The sequence below is a fragment of the Wasmannia auropunctata genome, unplaced genomic scaffold (assembly GCF_000956235.1).
Source record: "Wasmannia auropunctata unplaced genomic scaffold, wasmannia.A_1.0 LD334579.1, whole genome shotgun sequence".
NCBI lineage: Eukaryota > Metazoa > Arthropoda > Insecta > Hymenoptera > Formicidae > Wasmannia > Wasmannia auropunctata.
This window is the reverse complement of record NW_012028311.1, coordinates 347,970-371,467: the sequence shown is the minus strand read 5'-3', so window position 1 is coordinate 371,467 and position 23,498 is coordinate 347,970. Positions and strand designations below refer to the sequence as shown.

Here is a 23,498-nt window from a genome sequence, read left to right as displayed (position 1 = left end):
TAAATTATTTCTCATCTTTTTTTTAAAAGATCCGATTTTCGACATGCTGTGTAATACTTCGTTTTATTTTATCCACGCTACTATACGTGTCTGTCCGTGTCGAGCTAGATTACGCTGAAGCTTACTAAAACAATAACAACCTCCGAATTGGAAGTTCACAATATATTGCACATTCCAAAGTATATCTGACGTCGCAATAAACATTCTGTCCTCTGCAAGATTCATGATTTACAAATTCATCAAGATTACGCCGCAGTTGTTGATCACTCGCAATATAATGATCGACGTTTACACGCTCTACGTTTACGCGCTCTAAGATCATCATAGGCGATCTATTACATCGTACGATCCTTGCGCTATATTTATTTATCTACGTTTAGTATCTCGAGTTTTCATCGCGCTAGATTTTATGCAGATCCATGAGTTGCAATATTTTTCATGGCAATAAACAATAAACCATACGTCGCTGTTCGTTTCCGCAAATCGGATTTAATCGCTCCAGACCCCGTTGATCTGAGTATCTCGCTTATGATATTTACGATGTAAATGTCCTCGTAAAGACCCGCTTCCGATCCGAACGTCGGTAATGCATTCGCCGGAAATTGCACGTTCTTAACATACTTTTAAAACATATCGCGCTAGAAGCCATTAAATAGATTCATGTGTGATTAAAGAATTCCTTCTACGCCTACTGTCGACAGCAGAATGAAACGTTAAACGGAAGATATAACCTAATACTATTCATTATTTCAGATGATTTTTGTGATTTTGTTATTAATTTATTTATGCACACAAGTGCTCGAATTGTCAAATCTTCATTAATTGTAAATAAAAATTAGGCTAACAAATAGCGGTAGCGGCGAATTACGGGCACATCCTTTGTAAACATCAAGGAAATCATGATTAAATTCGAAGTATACGCGCAAAAATGGACTAGTCTTTAAATTTATAAAATGATGATATACACAGAAAAAAAATTCTTTACATTTAGTATTTCTATTTCTTTGGCTTATATTTATTTCATTAAAACAATATAATTAAATAAATCACTATTTTTTGTAGAATTCAAATTTTTGTATTTTACAAAAGTTTTGTAGCATTTAATTGTTTGTCAGAAAAAAAAGATTATTTGAAACAATTTTTTTTTTCGAACCTAAAGAAAAATTTTTCTGTGTACGATTAATTACAGTGAAGTGAAAATGATTTGTCATAATTAATTCGTTTTGATGAGCGCGTACAATATCAATATTGTAAGATTCTTCTTAGACATTTTTCATCGCGTAGTATGAATTCTAATTTAAACGCGATGTAAACATTGGTGTAATTCGCGCTTATATTTTACAAATCTAATAGGCAGCGGGATTCATATGCTGATATATACTAATTGACAGGATACTCGGAGATCTGCAATACTCTCAATAATATCGTTAACATACATTTTCGGCGAGATGATATCGATTCGAACGGTGTCCCGATAAAAAAAAAACTCGGGGGGAAAGTTGTCGTTCATTATTTCATAAATGTTGCCCGCGTTATCTCGAACGCGTGCTCCTTTTTACCGCGCGACCGCGTCGCGCGCACCTGCGCCGTTAAGCAAAATACAACTCGATACGACGATGAAATTTATCGTTTCTACATGAAAATCGCGACACGCGGATGACACTCGCCCATCAGGCTGAAAAACATTGATGTCTATCGGTAAGAGGAAACTCGTCCTCGCAGCAAATGATAGCGCGAATATTCACGTTCGGAAAATATTATACATCCGCTTTGGAGAACTTCGATATAGTTTTGATGCATCGAACTTTTTCTATGTGAGTAAAAATTTTCTATAAGAATGCAGATTATCGGAAATGCTATCGGAAAAAAATATTGTCGGAAATACATTAAATAGTTTCAGAATCGTTAAGATCTTTTTTTTTAGGCTAAGGTTCGCTAAGCTTTTTAGGCCTTCTTTCGGCAATTTAAATTATCTTTCTTCAACAACAATTTTCGAACGCCCAACACGACATTGGAGAATATTCCCTACGTCAGGATAGTCTTTCAATATATTGGATCTGAAACAAAAAAAAATTCTAGCGTGAACTATTATCTTTACTCGAACAATATTCTAGTCCACACGTATGCACTCTCGCTTGATTCTGACGCTTCAACAGTCGCAAAAAAAAAAAACTGATGCGCAACATCAGCATGCGCAATACGTGAGCGAAACTGATGTCCAAGTCGATAATTCAAGGATTACAAATTAAAGAAGAACTGCTGCTTCTCCATGATCGATAGTTCACTTTGCTTGTTGCAAAGTGACGCAGATTTGGAGATGCACGATTTTCCGTGTTTCGCAATGATAAATAATTGACATTCTGATATTTCAGGATATGAATTGAAGTAACAATACTTGCGGTAATTATAAATTTACTACCAGAATGCAGAAGCGTTTATATATATATTTTATAGAGATATTCACGATGAAATATTGAAGAAGCATCACGCTCGTCCGTTTCTATATTTATTATGAAAAGCGTATAAAAAAAAAATATGGCGTAAGAAATTTCTTTAAATATCGTTGCAGCATGATTTATTTTTGATAATTACATGCCGTGCTTTTTTTGGTAAGATCGGGACGATGCGTGAGCAAATCTACTCTCAGTAAAAATAAATCAAAACTGTGCTACAAAGTGATCGTTTGGTACAAGTAAAAACCAAACGCTCGACGCGACTGTTGGGATTAGATATTGCATTCGTATATGCGATGTCAGTCTCATAATTGGCAGTGAGCATTCTCGGAATACGCTACTGAGGTCCGTCCAGAGTGTATTTTTTGTTCCGGTTATTCGGGTATTTATAGTGCGATTCGGATTAGGCGTATTACGCTGAAAATTACGATCGGGCGATAGCGGGCACACGCGAGGGTGGCGAGATATATCACCGACATATATATATATATATATATATATATATATGTATATATTTTTATACATGTATACGTATTAAGTATCGCGCACAGGAGGAGAAACGTTCAAGTCTATTCCGCGGTACAAAACGATCGACGCGAATACCCGAAAACGCGTATTGACCGTTTGCCACGTATCTGGATACTCGCCAGATATATGTGCGGTTCGAGCATCTAACGCTGAAGTGAAATTATGCAGATTTTAAGAAGGTTGCCACATATTTTCAATTTTGCTTTGTAATAATTAATTAAATAAAACCTATATATCGTATATATTTAGAAAACTATAACAGATCGATTAGCATGTAAAAAACCATACAAAAATCTGAGCGAAAGAGCTTAATAATTTACGAAATAAGATCTGGAGTAACACAGGCCAAGAGAAGATGAAGTCTCAGCCATTTTTTTCTCTATAAAAACGGTTTTGAAGTTTTATTAACGTTTAGAGATATAGGTATCGAATAGTCACAATTGACGAGTTTATCACGCAATGATTTATACCTCGAGATATTCAGTTCGTTATTTAGGCAAAATCTTCGGTCCAGCGATTTACAGTCAATATATTCTGCAAATGTATTTTTCTAGGATAAGAAGTTCTCGATCTTTTCCTCTTTAGAGAAACCCTGCCCTTGCCCCATTATTAATTTAATTTCACGCTGTTTATGTTGCCTTAACCGAAAAGTACATGATTACTAGCAGATCCTAAGTTCTCTTAGTTTCCCTCGTATAAAAGAGCCATATGCAAACATCCGTTCCCGAGAACGAGAGCACGAAGGGGGGGGGGAGGGGGCGAAGAATCCCACATTGGGCGATGGAGTCTTAGTCGCTCGTGATCCACTCGAAAAACCTGGATCACTCGCCCCGATGTTATCCCGGACGTGGAAGTATCACAGGTCCGGAGATATCCGCGCGCGCGCGCGAGAATCCGTTTCCGCGATTCGTCCGACGAATTTGCACGACGAATTTCCGCCTGTGTGGCGAGTGAGAAAGCGGAGGCTTAACTGCTACTTTCGTCGTCATCGTCGTCGGAGATTCCGCTCGTCGGATAATTCCCGCGTCATTCCCGATCTTTGCTCAGGTCGGAAGGCAAGTCGCTGCAGGCGGACATCGCCGCCACCGCCGCCGCCGCCGCCGCTGCCGCCGACGTCGTCGTCGTCGTCGTCGTTGGCGACCTGGAGGATATCCTGGAGGTCACCGGTAAGGACAATCCCGCCGCGCTCATCGCGACGTTCAGCGGTATCGTGATGAACGGCTGGTTCGACTGCGACGAGTTCGCCACCGGTGCTACTGTACCTATAAGGAAGCCGCAAGGGAAAATCAAATCAGACGCGAAGAAAGAAGAAGCGCGACGCTAACATTTCCTGCTCGAGCCTTCCTCCTTTGCGGCCCTCCCCCCTCCCCCCGCGGTTCGCTTTTTCCGTCCACGAGCATGTTTTTTGAAAAATCTGCTAGTTCTCTACTCGCATCGCATGGAATCGAAGTCAATTGAAAACTTAGACGACGATACTATTTATATCCTGACATACTTTTCTTTAGTTTAATTTAATTAATTTATTTTAATTCTAATTAGTACAATTTCCACGTCTGCGTGTAATAACAATAAATTCAGAAATTGAAACCTCGATGCAGCCGCAAATAATATAAGGTTTTAATAATATAAAGTTGACGACTCTGACCCATTGAGTCATTACTAGCTATTGAATTTTCAATATTGATCCAGTATTGACAATTAATGCATTAATCCAATGTTGAATTATAATCAGACGATAAGTTGGATCTGAAAATGGCAAACTATAAAACGACTTGCGAATGGCAAATTAGAAATAATAGAAATGGAATATAAATAATTTTTGTGTGAAGAAATTAAATATACATTTTAAACAATATTTCGTGTTTGTATTTATAAAAATTATTTTTTATCACAAATACCAACGTACAATTATATTCACTAGATATGACCTAATATCATAAATTTCTTGCAATAGTGCTTGATTATACAATGTTGATCCTGAAATGGAATTTCATCGCCGTATTATTGTAGAAGTAAAGTAAATAGACACCCGATTATTTGCCGATAATAGCTCAATATTGAATGACAAATTTTCGGCCAATAATTGACCGCTATAGATTGATCGAGTTTGGGCTCTATTAGAATACCTGGCTATTCTAAATATGGAAAGTGTTATACATGGAGCATTCGCGAAAAAATTAAAGTAATGTGTGGCCATGAAATTAAGAATAATCATATCGCAAAATCGAAAGTATACATATATATATATTTGTACAATAACATTGTACAATAAAGATGAGACTGGTCTTTGATAAATAATCGATCGTTTAACAGCATTCCCCGATTCGTCATTTAATACCGTTGCATCCGTTCCTCCTCCTTATTATTCCTAACGCCGTCTCGGTGATAAACGGTGCGTGCGAAACGCATTATTTATTTTCACGCGATCGGCCGCAGCACGCGTTACGTAAATTTATTAGTCATAATCTCGCGCCCGATACGCAATTGTCAACCGATATTATCGCCGGTGATTCAGACGGAAGGCGGGAGAGCGATTTACGTGCTACGCGAGCGATTTCCGCGCGAGAAAATCCACCGCGTATGTGCCTCCGACACAGAACCACCGATTCCTTCGCGAATCCTGCCCGTGAGTTCCCTCTCTCGCCTCTCGCGTAAGGGCATTTCGAAACGCGTGCCGCGCGACATTGCGTTGCGTAAACTCCACCGCGCGTAAAACCCGCGTACGTTCCTCCTTCATCGAGCGCAGCGCGGCGCGGCGCGGCGCGGAGAAAGAAAACCTACCTCCGTCCTGAGATATTTGCACCGGTTGCCCGTTTTGTCCTATGCCGAGCAAGACCCCTGGACTCGGCGAATAAATGACGCTCTGAGGCACCTGGTACATAATCCCTGCAGAGAACGAAGGCACATTTCCTAGGAAATCAAAGAGGAATTGAGCGTGGTGAGCTGTGGTTGCAGGCCGCGCGGACGCGATCGGCGCGATGTTTCGCGGGCGGGTTATTGTACACTTGAGCGTTAAAGTCCGCCGGACTTCTCGGTTTCGCGATATATTTTAAACACTTTATGTACTCCGCCCTCCAATATCCCGACGAGTTACGAGATGAGTTACTCCGTTTTTTTTTTCTGGGACGGGAGAATCAACGGGGCGGCGCGGCGGCACGTATATACGTCCGAGAGCGGACGAGGAGATACGAATGACGTAAAATATAGGAGAGAGGCTCCCGTGTATATCCCTTATTTGTATCGAAATTGTGAAATGCAACGTCGTTCGACGTTAAAGTTGAACTTGTTTTCTCTCCCCCGGTACAGATGTATATCGCCGAGAAAAACTTAGGAATGACGGCCCCGCGAGTCGAGATTTCAAACCGGACCACCCAAGTGCGAATTTGCGCTCTGATTCAACCATATCTCCATATGAATTATTGCATTTCGTTATATATATGCGTGCCTCTTAGCGATACACGATAAATTTTCAGGGGATAAAGTAAGAGTAAAAAAAAAGCAAAAGAAAATAATTTAAAAGAATAACAGTCGCGCGCGAACCACGAAATCATTTATCGAGAGTAACGTAATTAATAATATTTTCAAACTGATGTGGCCGAATATTCGCCGCATTTAAATCATGTAAAACATAATTTAAAGTTGTTTAGCCGAATATATTCGCCACATTTAAATCATGTATAACATATATGATTTAAAGTGATTTAGTAATCTAAAAGTAATAAGCACTGCCAAAATTCGGCTGCCTATTTTAAAGCATTTATATGGTTCCGTAAGTTAATAACTTATATTTTATTTCATGCAGCGTTAATAGCTTATGAAATCATTTAACGCTTTAAAATTGAAAACCTAATTTCGGCAATTAGATTATTTGCAATAGGCACCTCAATACATAAATCCATAAATATTATCATAGAGTATCTAACGTTTCTATAATAACTACTTCATATTTAATGCTGGCTTATCAATCAATATGTGAATAAAACTCTTGGCGAGCGATAAAATGTAAGCGTTAATTAGTGTTAATACGTATAGCAAACATTCCTTCGTAAGCGTATTCTATACTTGAAAATAGATAACATTATTGCAAACAAATGCTTCAAATAATATTTCCTCGAATTTTGCCTCAGAAGTATACTCTGCTGCAGTTACAAATCTGTTAGGTCTTGCAAAATTATTGTACATTAGTGCTCAGTGCGAAAAGCGTCTGTTAGTATATCGAAAAACTCTTTCAAGGACAACGTTCTACACGTTTCCCGTTTATACGCGGAAAAAAAAAACGTCTCTCGCATGCGCTTTCTATACCTATCCCAGCCCAGAACAAACGCGCCTAATTAAAGGCGCACTCCGCGCACGCGGTACACATTCCCGATAACGACCGGCCGATCTCTCGCACGCGCCTTCGTTATATGCCGCAGGGATATATTATGCATTCGTCGCCCTCTCGTACGCGGGGACGGTGAATAAAGTCGGCGGCGGGTCGCGTCGCGCCGACTTTAATCGCGTCGAATTCGCGTGGCCGACGCGACGGGAGCGACGGCCGGTCGGCCGAGTCCGAGCGAGGAAGGGAAAAAAAAAAGAAAAAAGGAAGCGCGATCGCGACGCGGCGATCGGGTTAAGCAGCGCGATAGAATGGCATCCACGCGACGCGCATTAGCATCGATATTTATGTGTACACCTGCATCCGCGCGCGCGAGCGCTCTTTTGCGGAGCGCGGCGCGGCGCGGCGCGACGCGGACGGCGAGCGGCTTTCGACCGGATCCTACTTCCCAGTTAGGCAGCACGGTTGCCGTCTAAGTTTGGTCATCGCCGTGCCGCGCGCGACTGCTTGCGTACTCCCTACACGGATAACCCCGTCATCGCTCGCACGCCTTTCGCATTTTAAACGTCCTCTCTCTCCCCCTCCTCCCCCGCCCCGCACCTCCCTCCCACCTTTTCTCACGCTTCGCTCCCTCTTTCTTCGTCTCCTCCCTCACCTCCTTCTCCACATCCTCCTCCTCCTCCTCTCGCGTCCGTCCGCTGCACCGGTGTGGTGTGTACACCGTGTGCGCGTATGTTTACCCCCCGCCCGCCGCGCCGTCCGACCAGCTGTTCGTTATCAATGCGCGATGAGGTCAAGCGCGACGCGAATGGTATCGACGACAATTAGACGACGCGATTAGCATACAGACGACGCGAAGGGGGGGAGGGGAGGGGGCTGCCGGCCGACGCACGCCACGCGATTTCGCGCGCGATCCGGCAATCTCGTTCTCCGGATCGTTCCTTAATCGCGAGCTTTTTCGATAAGCTCGACACGAAAAAAAAAACGGTCTCTACTCTTTTTGCGAAAGAGAGAAAGATCGACAACATGAAAAATTCGCGCCACGAAAAGTTTGCCCCTATATATGTATACAGTTGACTTATGTTCACACACCTCGCAATTTCCAACGTAATATACACGATTTGCTAAAGACACGTTGCATGAAAATTCTAAAAAAAAAAAAAAAATATCCGTTACGTGGGAGGCATATCTCTCCATGTGGAACAGCGAAAGGTATATCATGAATAATCGCGGCCATGAATGACAGAAAATCGACGTAACCGCAGAACTTAATCTGACAAGTGAACCTTGCGCAAACTCGGGCGGCTGTAATAATCGTGCCCGCGTAAGTGGTGTGCGATACGGTTTTACGCCACAACAACGCGAACTCAAAAGCGCTCCGTTTCAGCGCTTATGGAGATTCAAGCGGACCTTGCGTTAACTCGAAGAATAATGCACGAATCAACGAGATCACATCAAATACGAGTATGTCATTTTTCCGAGACCTAGATATCGCGGTCTCCTCTCCGTATGTTTAACTTTCGAGGATCTCATATTACTTCTATTTTGAACTGCAAAAGTATCGCGATAGAAGATGTGTATTGAACGTCTGCGCCACTTGATCATTAAAAAAAATAATATATATATATAAATAAATAAATGATTTCTCAGAATTTTAATATAAATTTGTACACATATTTTAAGAGAAACACATATTGATGGAAATAAATCGTACAACCATTTATCTCCATCGAGACTTCAACTTCCTGAATCCTGGATATTTCTCTTTTGTCTCTTTTTTTAGACTATAGTTGCATTCTACATCTGATCCTGCAGTTCAAATAGTTCGGACAAAGACAATAAAAAAAAAAAAGTTCTCGCTCTCGCATACGGGACGAATGTCACATACAAGCCTACAAGTATATCATATAATGTTTTAGAAAGCGTACAGTATTCCACGCGTACCAGGGAACTCATGAGGGGGGGAGGACGAGAGAAGCCAGGCTTTACGAATTCTAATCCAAGCACAGATCCGTCCTCCCAGCGCGATCCTCTCGATCCTACGGCAGCCACGCGCGAGACTCACCCGAGTGATTGATCTTGAGAGGATCCTTGGAGTCGCCGTCGCTGCTCTCGCCGTCGCTCTCGTTGGCGCAGACGTCGGATCTGGGCGACGCGCCGTCCTCCTGAAACCGACAGAAAAACAGCATTACAGAGACGTGTGCCGAACGCGGGCCGTCGTCGAGGGGCGCGGGGGATCGGAGCGGATGGATAACTCGCGCCTATTCTCGCGAGGAGAGGATCGGTCTCGCGGTCTCTCTAAACGACAACAACGACAAGCAAAGAAACACATAAGATAAACGCTACCGAACGCGCTACATACGCACGTATGTACGTACAAACGTGCGTACCTATACCTATCTACCTACCTACCTACCAACCTACCTACCTACCTACCTACCTAGCGGACGCAGAGAGAGATGCGCGAGCATCTTGTCCGCGCTCCTTATATGGCCATCTCTCGCGGACTCTCCGCTCGCGCGAGCGCGCGCGATGCACCCGCGGAAAAGACGGCGATCCTCTTCGCGAATTCGCTCGCGACCCCTCGGCGCCGAGGGGAGCGCTCTTCTCGCGCGAGGCTTTCCCGCCCCGGCGCCCGTTTCCTCCCTCCCCCCCCCCGCGCTTCGCCGCGACGCGTGCGATTTTCTACCACTCTTTCGAGTAGTATACCAGTGAGATTTCGGTTTCCATCTGTTTTTTTAATCCGCCGATTAAACCCCGACAATCATAATTAATTTACTTATGCAATATTTTTTCGTGATGAATCTTTTAGGACTTTTTTTGTGAGAATTGACATTGTTATATCTGTAACTGACGTAGATATATGAAAGACATCGTAAGGATGCGTTTTATATATAATGTTACAGTTCTACTGTATTATATTCGCAAGTATTGTAACAGACCGATTCTGTCTCTTTTTTTTTTTTGCAAAACGCAAGAATCTCTTCCTGAAAGTAAGAAATTCAACGTTTCTCGCTTCCAATTTTTTTCAATCGCAGAATACATCGTTATACAGAGATTGAACTGCAAAAAAGTTGATTTCCTCAGTTATACCGCATTGTTCGAAGACTCTCTCGAGTTGAACGAGACTACACGTTTTTCCCATCTTGCTGATTCGCGTTGATCACCGTCCGAAGCAGCGTTACGGCTGGAATGCACGCGTGTGCGAATCACGTGTTCGTCGAATCGTCCGCGGGAAGTCGAGAAAGTGTGCGGTACCAATTGGAAAGCTCGAAAAGCCGCGGCAGCGGCGGTGGCAGCGGCGACGGCGACGAGCACTCGGTCGCGTTCTCTCGCTTCCGTCTTGCGCGCCGTTTCTCATACACGCTTTTCCTACCCCGCGCATTTACCGCGCGGAACCAGGCAGGAGGGTGCGCACGTGTGTGTGTGTGTGCGTGCGCGCGTGTAGAGAAGGCGCGACAAAAAGCAACATTCCTGACTCTTAACTCGGGCTCTATATAAGTGTCTGCCATCGCGAACATTGCCTGTATATGGCGACAACCGGGCTTTGACAAAGGTGACCGTATATGGAACTCCGCTTCCACCTTTCGTGCGTGCGTACGTGCGTATACGTGCGTGAGAGTGCGCGCGGATCTCGTTCCCTCTCTCTCTCTCTTTCTCTCCTTTAGTCTCCCTCGCGGAGAGGTATCACGGGGGGGGGGGAGACCTCGTTCTCCTATTCTTCTCTCTCTTTCTCTCCCTCCCTCGCTTTTGCCCTCCCTCTTCGGCGCGCCCGCCGAGAGGCGAGACACCTGGATGCGCGTCTTCTTCGTCTGCAACCCCGGGCGAGCGGATGGACAAACGAATGGACAAACGAACGAATGAACGGCATTCATCGGCATCGTTACGCCCATTAAATCATAAACCGTGCTTTGACCTCGCGCGGTATTCGCTGCCCCCCCCGGGGTACCGAAAGCTCCATGCGCATTTCCGGTACCATCAGGGAGTGCGCTAGCGCCATCTGCGAATAGGGCCTTGAGAACGTGGCACCCTCGGGCAGCTGAAGAAATGAGCGAAGAATCAGCCGTAACCGGGAAAGCTCGTAAAAAGTTCATCACAAAAAATATTGCAATAAATACTGATTTAATTTCTGGCCATAGATTTTATGGATTATCTAACGTTTGCCAAAGCCATATCCTTATTCTTTCGTTGAAAAACAAAATGGAGAACGAACCTCACGGTGGGCGACATTCCGTTGAAGAGGAATAAAGATCTCCACAAGCTGCCATACCATCTTGACTTGCGTTTCTTACCCTTTAACTTTTACTTCCGTTTCCTTTAAGCGGAGCATCAAGCACTCGTCATTCGACTTTACTCTCGAAAATCGTACACACGCAAAAAAAGAGAGGATATAATCTGCAAGCTATGCGCTTAACACAAGCTTACATCTCGCCTGTGTAAAGTTTGACAGAACAGCTGGATATAAAGATATAAGAGAAGCGTTATACGTCGATCGACATAAAATGAAATCATGGAGACATTCAAACGCATCATCAATGTTTTGTATTTCGGGATACAATATTCGTAATCTGCATTAATTGTTACTTACTATTAACGCTGTCTTATGTGCTTACAAAAAAAAACATGCGACAAAAATTACCTGCATCCATTGCACGCACGCGATGCAACGTATCTATTCTGTATTGTGTGCGACGGCTTTTTTTTTTAATGATTTCGATCTTCAGAAAGGTGCTTCTTGATGTTTCAATCGAGACGCGAATATCATCGATGTTTCGCTAATCGAAATCATGTTAGACTCAAGTCAAAGATCGACGCTTGCCGAAGATTCTTCGTGCACATGTATTGTTATTAGCTAATTAAACACATTAAACAACGGTCGAGTGCCTCTGTTAGAAATACATCGGGTGTATTATTTCGATTGAAACGCAAAAACCTACCTTGCGCTTCCGCGCGTGTCTGTCTCATCTCCGAGCATCGCATGACGTTGTCATTTTCCAGAAAATGCCATGCAACAACGATATTGAACTCTCGATACAACATATACATGGTAGTTTTATTTCTAACGCACCGTTAGAAATAAAGGAATCCCTAACATACCCCGCGGAATGTTTCTGGACCTCTAAATATATCCCGAACCAGATTGTCAAAAATAGGCATATGTCGGGCGAAACGCGAAATATAAGATTGTAACATCTCCGTTACCGATGCTTCGTGATTCAGAATCTCTCACTTTTTAATTTTACCTTCGCTTTTTACTTTTACTTTTACTTTTGCGAAAGAGATTCAACGAAAAAGCGTCTTTCTGATAAAAGTTTATATCGATTTATCGAACGCATCTACGAAATTATTTTACGATACTAACAGCATTCATGAGGGATTATCAATAATTATTCGAAAGTTTCACATATATAAATTATACGAAAGATTTACGTATGTATCGCGAAAAAAATGTTCTTTTATATATTTTATATATAATACTTTTATGAGACCCTTAATATTTCCACTGTTTACTCGAAAATCGAAAGCTTATCCCGCATAATTCGACAGAAATTTTGTGTGTGTGTAAAGATTAACTCGAATTTGCAAAAGAAACTATGAATTTTGAGAAATATACCTACCTGGCTCGCGAGAGTAAAACATGACATCGTGCGCAATGAGAATCTATCAGCAGAAAATCAAGTCACTTGATCGCAGGGACTATATTATCAAAGACGAAGGTGAAATTTGTGTGTGTGTGTGTGTGTGTGTGTGTGATGTGTTTATAGGCGTAAAAATATATAAATATTATCACAGTATTTTTTACAGTTGCTATGCTATGTACAAAAATGCTAAAATACAAACTAATTATGTGAAAGAGCCGCAATATTTCGCAGATTATCATTAAAAATCATAATTGATATTATTATTATTATTTGTACTCTCTGCATGTCGAGACGCGCGGTAGATTACAGTTTCTATATGTATATATATATATCTATTTGATCGAGGGCCCATTAAAGGCCCTCGCTCCCCGGTCTTGCTCCTCTTTTTTTACCTTTGCCTTCTCCTCGGTTCTCGCTTCCACGATATAATACAGAGTATCAGCAAACAATACATACACACACAATACGTACGCATGCACAATATCGATAAACGAGTCGATATGGGATACAGGAGAGATTGGAGGGAGAGGAGGGAGGGATGGATTAAATTAAAAGGTAAATCTAAATACTAGCTACTTATTCTGCGAGAAAAGACAATCCAAATAACTACGCATGCCAGTTGCGGTACACAACACGTTACACGGCAAACAATAAAAAAAAAAGAGAGAAACAGTGGACGAGACACAAAAAATACGATGCTCAACAAAACGAAAAAAAAAAAATGCGTAACAGTATTTAAGCGTGCACCGCCGAATTCGCACTCACACCACCAATTCGGTGAATCAATATCATATATCGTCGTAGGACGAATTTTTCTTCTAACAGCGATCGTTGCTCCCCTCGATAAGATCAATAGAGATAAATAAGTACATCGAATCTCCCCTTAAGAAGAGAGATAGGGAAAGAAAGAGTATTTTCTGCAAACGCTTTGTAAAATACACGATACGAAAAAATATATATATAAGTATCGACGCGACCAATGCTTAACAATAACGATGTGCGTACACGCACTGCATTTTTGTCTCTAATAAATAAAAAATGATCGACCGTCTCAATAAATAATGCGATTTAAGTTAAATAAAAAAAAGTAAACAAAAAAAACGAAAGAAAAAACTGAGAGAGCTGTTGGACGAGTGAGTATCAAACGGAATACTCGAATATTCTATTCGTTACTTTCACTGGATAATTGATCACACGATTCTACGCTACGTATCTATAATCTACGACATAATTAATCAATTAATCCATTAATCATATATATATATAATAAGATATTTTTTCCTCGCAATGTCTTTCTATCGCACGGTGACTCTCGTCGATGCATTTACTATTTCATCTAACACGCCGAGCTTTGGACTTCGTCTACCACAGGGATATCCACTACTCATATCCTCAAGAGACCGATATTGAACGATACTCGTCCGATCGAATCTTACAATCCGCTCGCGTGATCTCGCGAGATCGTCGATCGTGGACTGAATCCGTCTGCGATTCGCTCCCGCGAAGCGCCGACGGCGGACTTGCGTTCCCTTTTCGCTGTATGCAATATCGTCTCAAATGGGAATCACTCTATCCTTCCACGATTCGCCTCCGCCCTTCCACCCTGTCGCGCGCGAGAGCACCAAATTCAAGGCACGCAATATTTAATCAAGAGATTCACCGATATACATATATACATATATATGTACATGATGTATGTATATACATATGTATGTACGTAACGTATGGATATATATTTAAGTATATATATTTAAGTAAAAAAAAAAAAAAAACGTCGAGAGATTGGACTAGATATGCGCGCGCGCGGGATCGGCCGCAGTCATGTACGGCCAAACGCTGAAGAATACTCGATCGCAAGGGGAGCCTACAATCTTTCGCGCGCGTCCATCGCGTATATATAAATTCAATAAATACCATACGTGACTCTACGGCACGCTCGCCGGCGCGATACGACGTCTAAAGGGAAATATTACGTCAGTGGGGTACGCGCGATGCCCGAAGAGAAATTATTTCGGTATCTACAAGCGCGCCGCGCGCGGCCTCGCGTCGGCGTACGCTAAAATACGCCGTATTTCTCGGGAGAGCAGATTTAATTGTGAAGAGAAAGAAACAACCCCCTCAAAAAGAACGAACCAAATACCTGCCATAAACTTGCAATGTCGAAATATATTTAAAAATTATCGAATATGTAACGCGCGAATTCACCTGAACGGTGATTTATCTCACTTTTGCAGTCAATTTGAGCTCCGACCGTCCAAATCTCTGATTCGTTCAAATTGGATTTTTGTGATCTACGATCCCTTTATCGTTATCGAATAAAAAATTCTCAACTCGCGCTGAAATCAAATTGAAACCTAATTCAACTAGCACGCGCGCCGCACGATGTTTTACGAACGTCGCGATATATAATGCTTTGCACATAAAAATTGCACATAAATTTTCTTTACGCCGCTGATGCGAATAACCGTTACTACCTCGCGTAGCTTTACCAAATCGAGCCCACGACGAGCACCAACGCGAGACAAGTCTCCTCTCTCTCTTCCGACTACGTCTCGGCATCGCGAGTGCTATACGCACAACGCGCGATCTCTCGCTCTCTCTCTCTGTAACATTCCGCCAATTTCTTCCTTCAACAAACTTCCTAAAACGTGAAATGCGGCGGGTACGGGGGACGGAGCGCGAAGGGCCGACGAGCGGCGAGCGCGTACTACCGTTGGGGGTGCGAGTGCGACATGTGGGGATGGTAGGCGGCGTGATGGGGCGGCAGGGGCGAGGGGCATGATTGCTGGTATGGGCCGCCGGCGAGCATCGGGCCCGGGCTCGAGCACGGCACGAGGTGCGAGCTCGGCGAGGCGGCGGCGGCGGCCGCGGCCGCCGCCGCGTGTGCATGCGCTATGAGGTGCGCGTGCTGCGCGTGCGAGGGTGGCGCGTGCTGCGAGCCCGGCGGCGGCGGTGGCGGCGGCGGCGGATGGGCCCCCGCGGTCGGGCCGCCCGCTGGCCCGCTACCGGGCCCGGTACCAGGATAGCCGCCGTGCAGCGAACCACCGTGCGGCGAGCCGTACACCAGTTGCCTTACTTTCTGCTCGTCGTCGGCGATGTTGTACGTCAGCTCGGTCTCCTCGAACCCGGTCGCCGACATCCTCTGGTCGCCCGACGAGCCCGACGGCGGCGGGTCCGGGCTGTTGAGGCACGTCTGGATCAGCGCCTTCCCGGCGTCGCTCGTGATCATCGGCTGCAGCTTGCGCGTCGCGAACGTGTACACGTGGCCGGTCTCGCTCGCTACCAGTAGCATCACCTGCGTGCCGGTCAGCGTCGACAGCTCGTACGCCTGCAAACACGCGACATCGACAGCTCGTTAATTTCCCTCCGACAAACGGATTTTCACTTGTCTTGCGTCCAAATATTTTGTATCGTCATTTATTCGTAAAACCAATTCGTTCGATCTCTCCGTGTATCGCATAAAGAACTGGAAAAAGCATGAATGTATTTATTTGACGAATATATCGTTGCGAATACGATCTGCTTTTATAATAATCTATTATTTTATTGCATGAGATATTCTTTTTGCGTGACACGTTTTACGATATTTGTAATGTTTCACGCTGATATTCTACTTGCGAAATATTGAAATATATGTATTTGTCTTAGTCTTCGAATGGAAGAATAAATATTGATGATGGTAATATCAATATAAAACATATAACATCAACATAAAAAATAGTTTTCAAATTCAAAGAAACGATTTAAACGTGGGCAACGGAAACGTAATCATGTTACAGGCCATTTAGATAGCATCGCAGGATAATCAAATAAATTTTTCAAAAATAATCACTAAGAGATACATATAAAGCACTTAAGTTTATCTGATTTTGTAACGATGATATTTAGTACCTGCAAATGTTTATAAGAATAAAATTGGCCAGTGGTTTTTAAATACATTTTCTGAATATATACGATAAAGAGTGAATGGAAGAGCATTATTTATTGAGTTTTTATACATTCTATTCTGAACATTTACTCAATTTTCGGTGAGAATTTTGATATTTACGCTAACAATTCCCATCACGATACATGGTATTATCAGTTTAGAAAGTAACGAAATCAAATTGCGCGTAACTTTACGAAACTGTAATCAGTGTCATAATTAAATTTCAAGGCTGTGGCGAATATATACAATATTATCGCGATGTAATGTGTCTGGTCTCAAGTATGTATGTGTGATGCGCATATCTGTATTTATGTATGCAACAATATGCCCATTATTTGCCTTACTTTTGAAACACGTTTTGCGAAACGTGTGAAAGCTGAAATTGAAATTTCTTTACCAAGAAGTCGTTCAGCGATTTCTATTAAAACACAATTCAGATCATTTCAAGGACAATTAAAAATGCATGTACAGATATGGAGATATTTCGACATGGATATCTAATTAAAACTAAAAGTTAAAAAAAAATTAGTATGTAGTTAATTAAAAGGTTAGTCATTTTTTTATTTATGTAGGCCTCATTATTTAGGCCCGTTCTTCGTAAATACCGTTTCAATCGCGTGTCTTTAATCAAACACGAGCTCATGAATTTAATCGTTTCCGAGCATGCAAATCGCTTTAATTCTCTTGCCCAAATGATATCATTTTACATATTTTAGCGTTTCTATTGACTTTACTCCGGCATTTTAAACTATAAGCTCTTAACACTTTATTTGTAGTAAGATTGTATCTTTAACATATATATTCCATAATATCATATACTTTTTCGATTAGCAATTTAATATCTCATGAGAAATAATCGAAATTAGATTGCAAAATTATTTTTTTCAACTATTAGCTAATGCAAATTGTGTCAATCAATGAATTCACATATATCATTTCAATGCATTATAATTATTTATAAACGACATCGTTAAAATATTTTTAGATGAACATAAAAATAATGTGGAGTTTCGAACTATTTACATTAGGCTTACAAGTTTCTTTTCAGAAAAGAAGAGATATTTATTTAAAAAAATAAAGTAAAGAAGACAAATTCTAGCAATGTGGAAAGTAATAAACTGGAAGGCAAGGGAGAGAGACAGAACGCGCAGTTCAGAATTAACAGTCACCTTTCTGTAAATAGACAATTTTATTTAAATCTATTCCAGCTCGAAAAATATACATATATTACAAAAAGAGAGGGAAAGAGAGATTAGTCTAAATATTACTTTTTTGGAATAACAAACAACGCGAACGTGCGATCTCAACCTTTTATGATATTCAAGACCATTCAGGCATTTTCGCGCGATATTATTATCTATGTTTAACGATCGATTTAGTACCAGTGTATTTTAATCGTCGTTCTAATTTTGACATACGAGTTTCGTTGGTCACGGTGATTGTCTGACATCTCCTGTGTTTCGCGTCTTCGTAAAATATGTTTACACACACTTTTTAACTTGAGCAAGAAAATAGGAGTCACCGTCGTAGTATCTACGTCGTAGTACGCATATTAAGTGATAAAAAAACATAAACAGAAACGATAAAGAAAAAGAGCTGGTTACATTCTCGTGCATGTCCGGTTTTTTGAAGAACGTAGGAAAGATAATATGAAAAAGGAAGTACGAACGACACCCTAGATTAAAAGACTCTGCGCTGGAGTATCTATAGAAGGCAAGTTCTCCAAATGGAGGAGATATTACAAAACAAAAGATATACCCATTATTGATTTTGACAGTAATGGTAAATATGTTTGACTTTAAAAACAAAACATTAGTGAAAGAAACTTGTATGCGCGTGGAACATTAGTGAAAGAAACTTGTACGTCAAACTATTTTTGTTAATACAAGAAAAATGCGTGACAATAGTTGATAAAAATAAAAAAAGATATTTTAAAGATTTTTTTCAAAATAACAATCTATAGAATAATGCAACAGAGAAAAAAAGAAGACAGATGCTTTATTAAGAGCGCGAAAAAAAAACAAGAGACCGCTCTAATAATTCTTTAAAAATTTGCACGATTGCAACGATATCCGGACCAAAATACCTTTTAGTTCCACTCGCGAGATTTACGTAAAAATCGTCGACGGAAAAAGGATTATCTTTTTAAAATAAAATCGTAAAATTTTTGCCCACGTACATTTTATCCGATGTATATAACGACTTGCAAATATTTAGATTATAAAATGCCTCCAAATATAAATATTACAAAAATGCGTGAAAAATCTCTATATTTATTTTTGTTTATGGAAATTCATGATAAATTAACTTTAATGTTTGTTTACCTGTATTGATTCATAATAACCGAGATTTATACAACTATTTATCAGTAAAAACAATCAATTTCGCACATTCGAGATGTAGCGACAAGATTGGATTATGGCAAAAATCAACAACAGAGCGCTTTGATTGGGACTGAATTGTATTCTCCTCTTTCCTTCCTCTGTCTCTAATAAAAAAAAGAATATATCAAGAAATCGGAAGCGGATTCGCGCTTCCCATTTGGATTAATCTCCGACAGGGGGATACACAAAAAGTTAATCGGAGTAAACGCTAACTGCCAGCTCCAAGTGCACGAGCAACCGGCCCCCTTTAGCAAGCGCGTAATGTCGCGGAAGAGCGCGAGTACTGTCACTCGTAAATCGCGGACACGAGCGCGCGCGCACACGCACGCACGCACGCACGCACGCCGGAGCCCTCGCGCAGCATCCCGTTGATCCCGTCGCCGTCGTCGCGACAAGCGGGAGAGAAAACCGCGCGTGAAAACCATCGTTGGCGTGCCCGAGTCTCGTCGATGTGGATACTATTTTCACAGAAGTTGACGCGCGCGCGCGCATACGTACACACACACACACACACACAAGCACACACGTGCACATTCTCCTTTTTTTATTATCTCTTTCCCTCCCTCTCTCGGAGCACTTGAAATTACAAAAGAGGACGCGAGAGAGGTAGACGACGCCGTCGAGAGTCCACTCTACGCCCACGAGCGGTTATCGCGTTTCGCAGAAAAGAGTCGAGAGAGAGAGAGAGAGAGAGAGAGAGAGAAGAGAGAGAGAGAGAGAGAGAAAGAGAGCGGGAAGCCGGTAAACCGCGTGCATTAGAGAGACAGGTTTGCACGTCGTCGCTACGATATACAAACCTTCTTCATAATGCCGGTCTTCCTCTTGGAGAACGTGGTGTATCTCCGGAGCTTATTGTCGATGTACTCCATCTTAATTTTAACCCGGCCCTTGGTCTTCTTGCCGTTCGACGGGGGTGACTTCTTCGGCTGGCCCAGACTCGTGAAGGACTCGTCGAGGTTGTCGGGCACGCAGTCGCCGGGCATGCCGGCGGCGGGCATGCCCTGCGAGAGCGACTGCTGCTGCTGCCGCGCCGCGGGGTTATTGCCGTCGTCGCCGCCGTAGCAGACGTCGGAGGTGGTGCGCTTGATGCCCCGCTGGACCGGGCCGACGCCGGGCGTCGCGGCGCCCGCGGCTGACATCATGGTGGCGCCGCCGCGGCCCATCTGCGAAGCCGCCGCCGCCGCCGCCGCGGCCGCCGCGAGCTGGGAGGTGGACGGTCGGCCGTAGATCTCCGTGCCAGCATCGCCCCCGATCATCCCCATGCTGTAGCCGAGGCTCGCGTACCGACCGTCTCGTCCGCCGCTAGGGTTGTCCATCGCGACGTCGACGCGCACATTTATTAATCCCTTCCCCACGACGGCGGCGCGTCTTCGCGACGGAATCGCGTGCGGAACTCGGCGCAGTGTCCACCACGTGATCGATCATCTAGAGGAACACGGGACAACAACACGCACCGCACGAGCGCTCCCCGCGAACTGAATGCGCGCAGACCGGAGTATCGTAACTTGACCTACGTGCTTAACCACGACGGCGCGGAGCGGCGCGACGGCGGCGCGGCGGCGGCGGTGGCGGCGGCGATGCCTCCGCGTGTGTTGCTGCGCTGCGCGGCCCGACCGTTCCCCCCACCGTCGCGCGACCACGCCGTGAAAAACTAGTCCGCCGTAACGCCGTGGCGACGTCGGGACGAGGATCCGCGCCGAAATCGGCGTCGAAAAATCGCCCGGGATCCGCACCGTCCCGTCCGATCGGCGGTTCGTCCGCGCGCGTCTCCGTTCCGACGTTATTCGGCCGCGAGTGCGGCCGCGCAGTGGTACACCGCGCGCCGAGAGGGCGTCCCCGGCTGCCATATTTAGAAGTAGACGTTACCATATTAGGGAAAGTTTGCCAAATATGGTGAACAGAGGTGGGCCTTCCTTTTCGAATGATCGTACGGCGCGCCGCTACGAAACACCAATCCAACTGACAGTAGCGCTTCCTGCACGCCTTTCCGGCACCCCCCCCCCTCCCTCCCACCCCCCGTGGCCGTTCCGTATTTTCTGTGCTATACGTGACCGCAAATCGCGGCGTTCGACCGGTATAGCTGTTACGGAATGTAAGCGCGCTTCCGAGTTTATTGTACCGCCGCGTCGACGGTGCGTCCTGCCCGCTACGTGCGAACTTTCGGCGTGGCATTAAACGGATACGCGCGGGGCGGGAAGGGAGTGGAGCGCGCCTTTAGGCAATGGTCCCGTTCGCGGAATTCTAACGAGACTTTAACGACGTTACGCCGTCACACGAACTCGCGATCGACAGCACTCGATACGTTTCGCAATTGACTTTGGAGATCTTGAAGGATCTCCGTATAATGATGACTTGTATCGCGCATGAAATCCCCAAGTCATAACGATCAATGTTTTACAAGCTTGTAGATGAGAGATCACGATTTTTCCGTTAAAATAATCACCGAACGCGTCTCAAAATAAAATTGCTTAATTGACAATAAGAACTTGAATCTCTCGTTACAGCGAATTGTTAATTTCATCCACTTCGATCGTCAAATGTCGCGCTCGAACTTGTTCATCAGCTCGAAGATGTTTACATAGGAGACATCTTGCATTTCTTTCTTACACATATTAATTACATAATAACAATGTATATATATTTCGGTTTGCATATAAATTTATTAAATAACAATATCTAAATAAAAACTTATTACTATATTGCGAAATAATCTGTAACGATCGTCCTTCGTAGAATCTATAAATGTTCTCACTTTGTCCGAGAAACAGACGTGAAAGACGTCTTCTCTGAAATTCGCCGAAATTAGGATTGCTCGCCGGATGCTATCGCGCGAGCGAAGGACATGAGAGTGTCGTGAATGTCGCGCGCGTAGTTCACTTGCGCGTGCACCGTCATCAGGAACTGCGGATAGGACAACGCCGGTCCGGACGGGCCCTCCTGCGTGCTGACCGTGTCGGTGCGGCTCGTTATAACGTTCATCGGCATGTAGCGCATCGAGCTGGCGTGCTGGGACAGGCACTCCACGGAGGTCTTGAGATGCAGCTCTATCTGGTCGCAAATTGAATAGAACTCCTCCATGTTCTTGTTGAATCGATGATCCGGCTGCTCGATGCCCTTCATGGTCCCCACGTCGACCAGGCTGTTCTGATGCAACGTCTGCGCGGCGGTTTTCAGCGCTATGGCCAACGACTCTCTCAAAGGTCCAACCAGAGACTTCACCTTGGAGATATTGTCGAGCTTGTCCTGCGTCTGCTGTTGCTGCTGCTGCTGCTGCTGCTGTTGCTGCTGCTGCTGCACCTGCTGCTGCTGCGTCTGCTGCGCCTGCTGTTGATTCTGGGGCAGCTGAGGATTCACCGACTGTCCCATTTGTCCCACGCCCATAGCGCCCGGCTGCTGAATCGGCGGGATGTTCATCCTGATCCTGTCATTTTTTTTTAATTTGCCACGGTCAATATATGTACTTGTGTTGGTATAAACAATTGTCGTTCAATTCTAATTCAAATTAATGAATTGATACGAATTTAAAAACACGATTGTCTCAACAACAAAGTTGCTATCAACTTGTTGATGATTAGAATATCGTTCATCCAATGTTATTCGTCCGATTTCTTTGAATATGAAAAAGCGATACGATAGTCATGATCTAAGAATGCGAATTTTGTAAGGCCTTACATTACCAAAATCCGACGAGAGCGTTTAAAGAAATAAGAGGCGTGCGATTGTTAAGGACTGTGAATTTAATGAATTAACATATAAGGCAAAGACATTTAGTAAACCGGTCGTCCAGGTAAATGATATCTTGATTATCCGTATAATTCTCGTAACAATTTATTTTTATTTTTAAACCAGTAACTTTTAACTTGTATATCAACTGTTGTTCTTTACAAATCTTTACATTGGTTCTGTCAAACCGCGGAGTACAAGTTCAATTTACTAGTTAACGTATAAATTTATCAATTAAAATATATGCCTTCGCATTTCTTACCGATTTCTCTAAATTCGTTGGTCAAATCAGACGAAACGCTGCTTGACAGCGGTCAGCGTGAATGTACACAAAAAAAACCTATAGGTTAGGTGTACTCTCATGACGATGGAAACGGCTGCAAACAGTGCAAACTGCCTACGTTCGGCGCATTGACCAGCGTCCACCAGTGATGAGTGAGCTCACTCGGCGTCGCCGTCGTGCCGTGAATGGCGTGAATTGCGCCAAATTGCGCTCTGTGAATCGCGCCTTAACGTCGGGCG

The 23,498-nt window shown here is 43.5% G+C and overlaps 1 protein-coding gene across 1 annotated transcript; it reads right to left on the bottom strand.

The window, feature by feature from the left end:
• Positions 1-1,969: 1,969 nt before the first annotated feature.
• On the bottom strand, positions 1,970-23,440 carry LOC105458252. Its single transcript, XM_011703424.1, has 8 exons — positions 23,239-23,440; positions 22,060-22,674; positions 20,051-20,621; positions 16,018-16,269; positions 9,365-9,464; positions 5,763-5,891; positions 4,096-4,237; positions 1,970-2,057 (listed from the first exon to the last, which is right to left on the bottom strand). The coding sequence occupies exons 2-8, from the start codon at positions 22,665-22,667 to the stop codon at positions 1,970-1,972; spliced, it is 1,890 nt and encodes a 629-aa protein (XP_011701726.1). The 5' UTR covers positions 22,668-22,674; positions 23,239-23,440.
• Between the last annotated feature and the right edge of the window lie 58 nt (positions 23,441-23,498).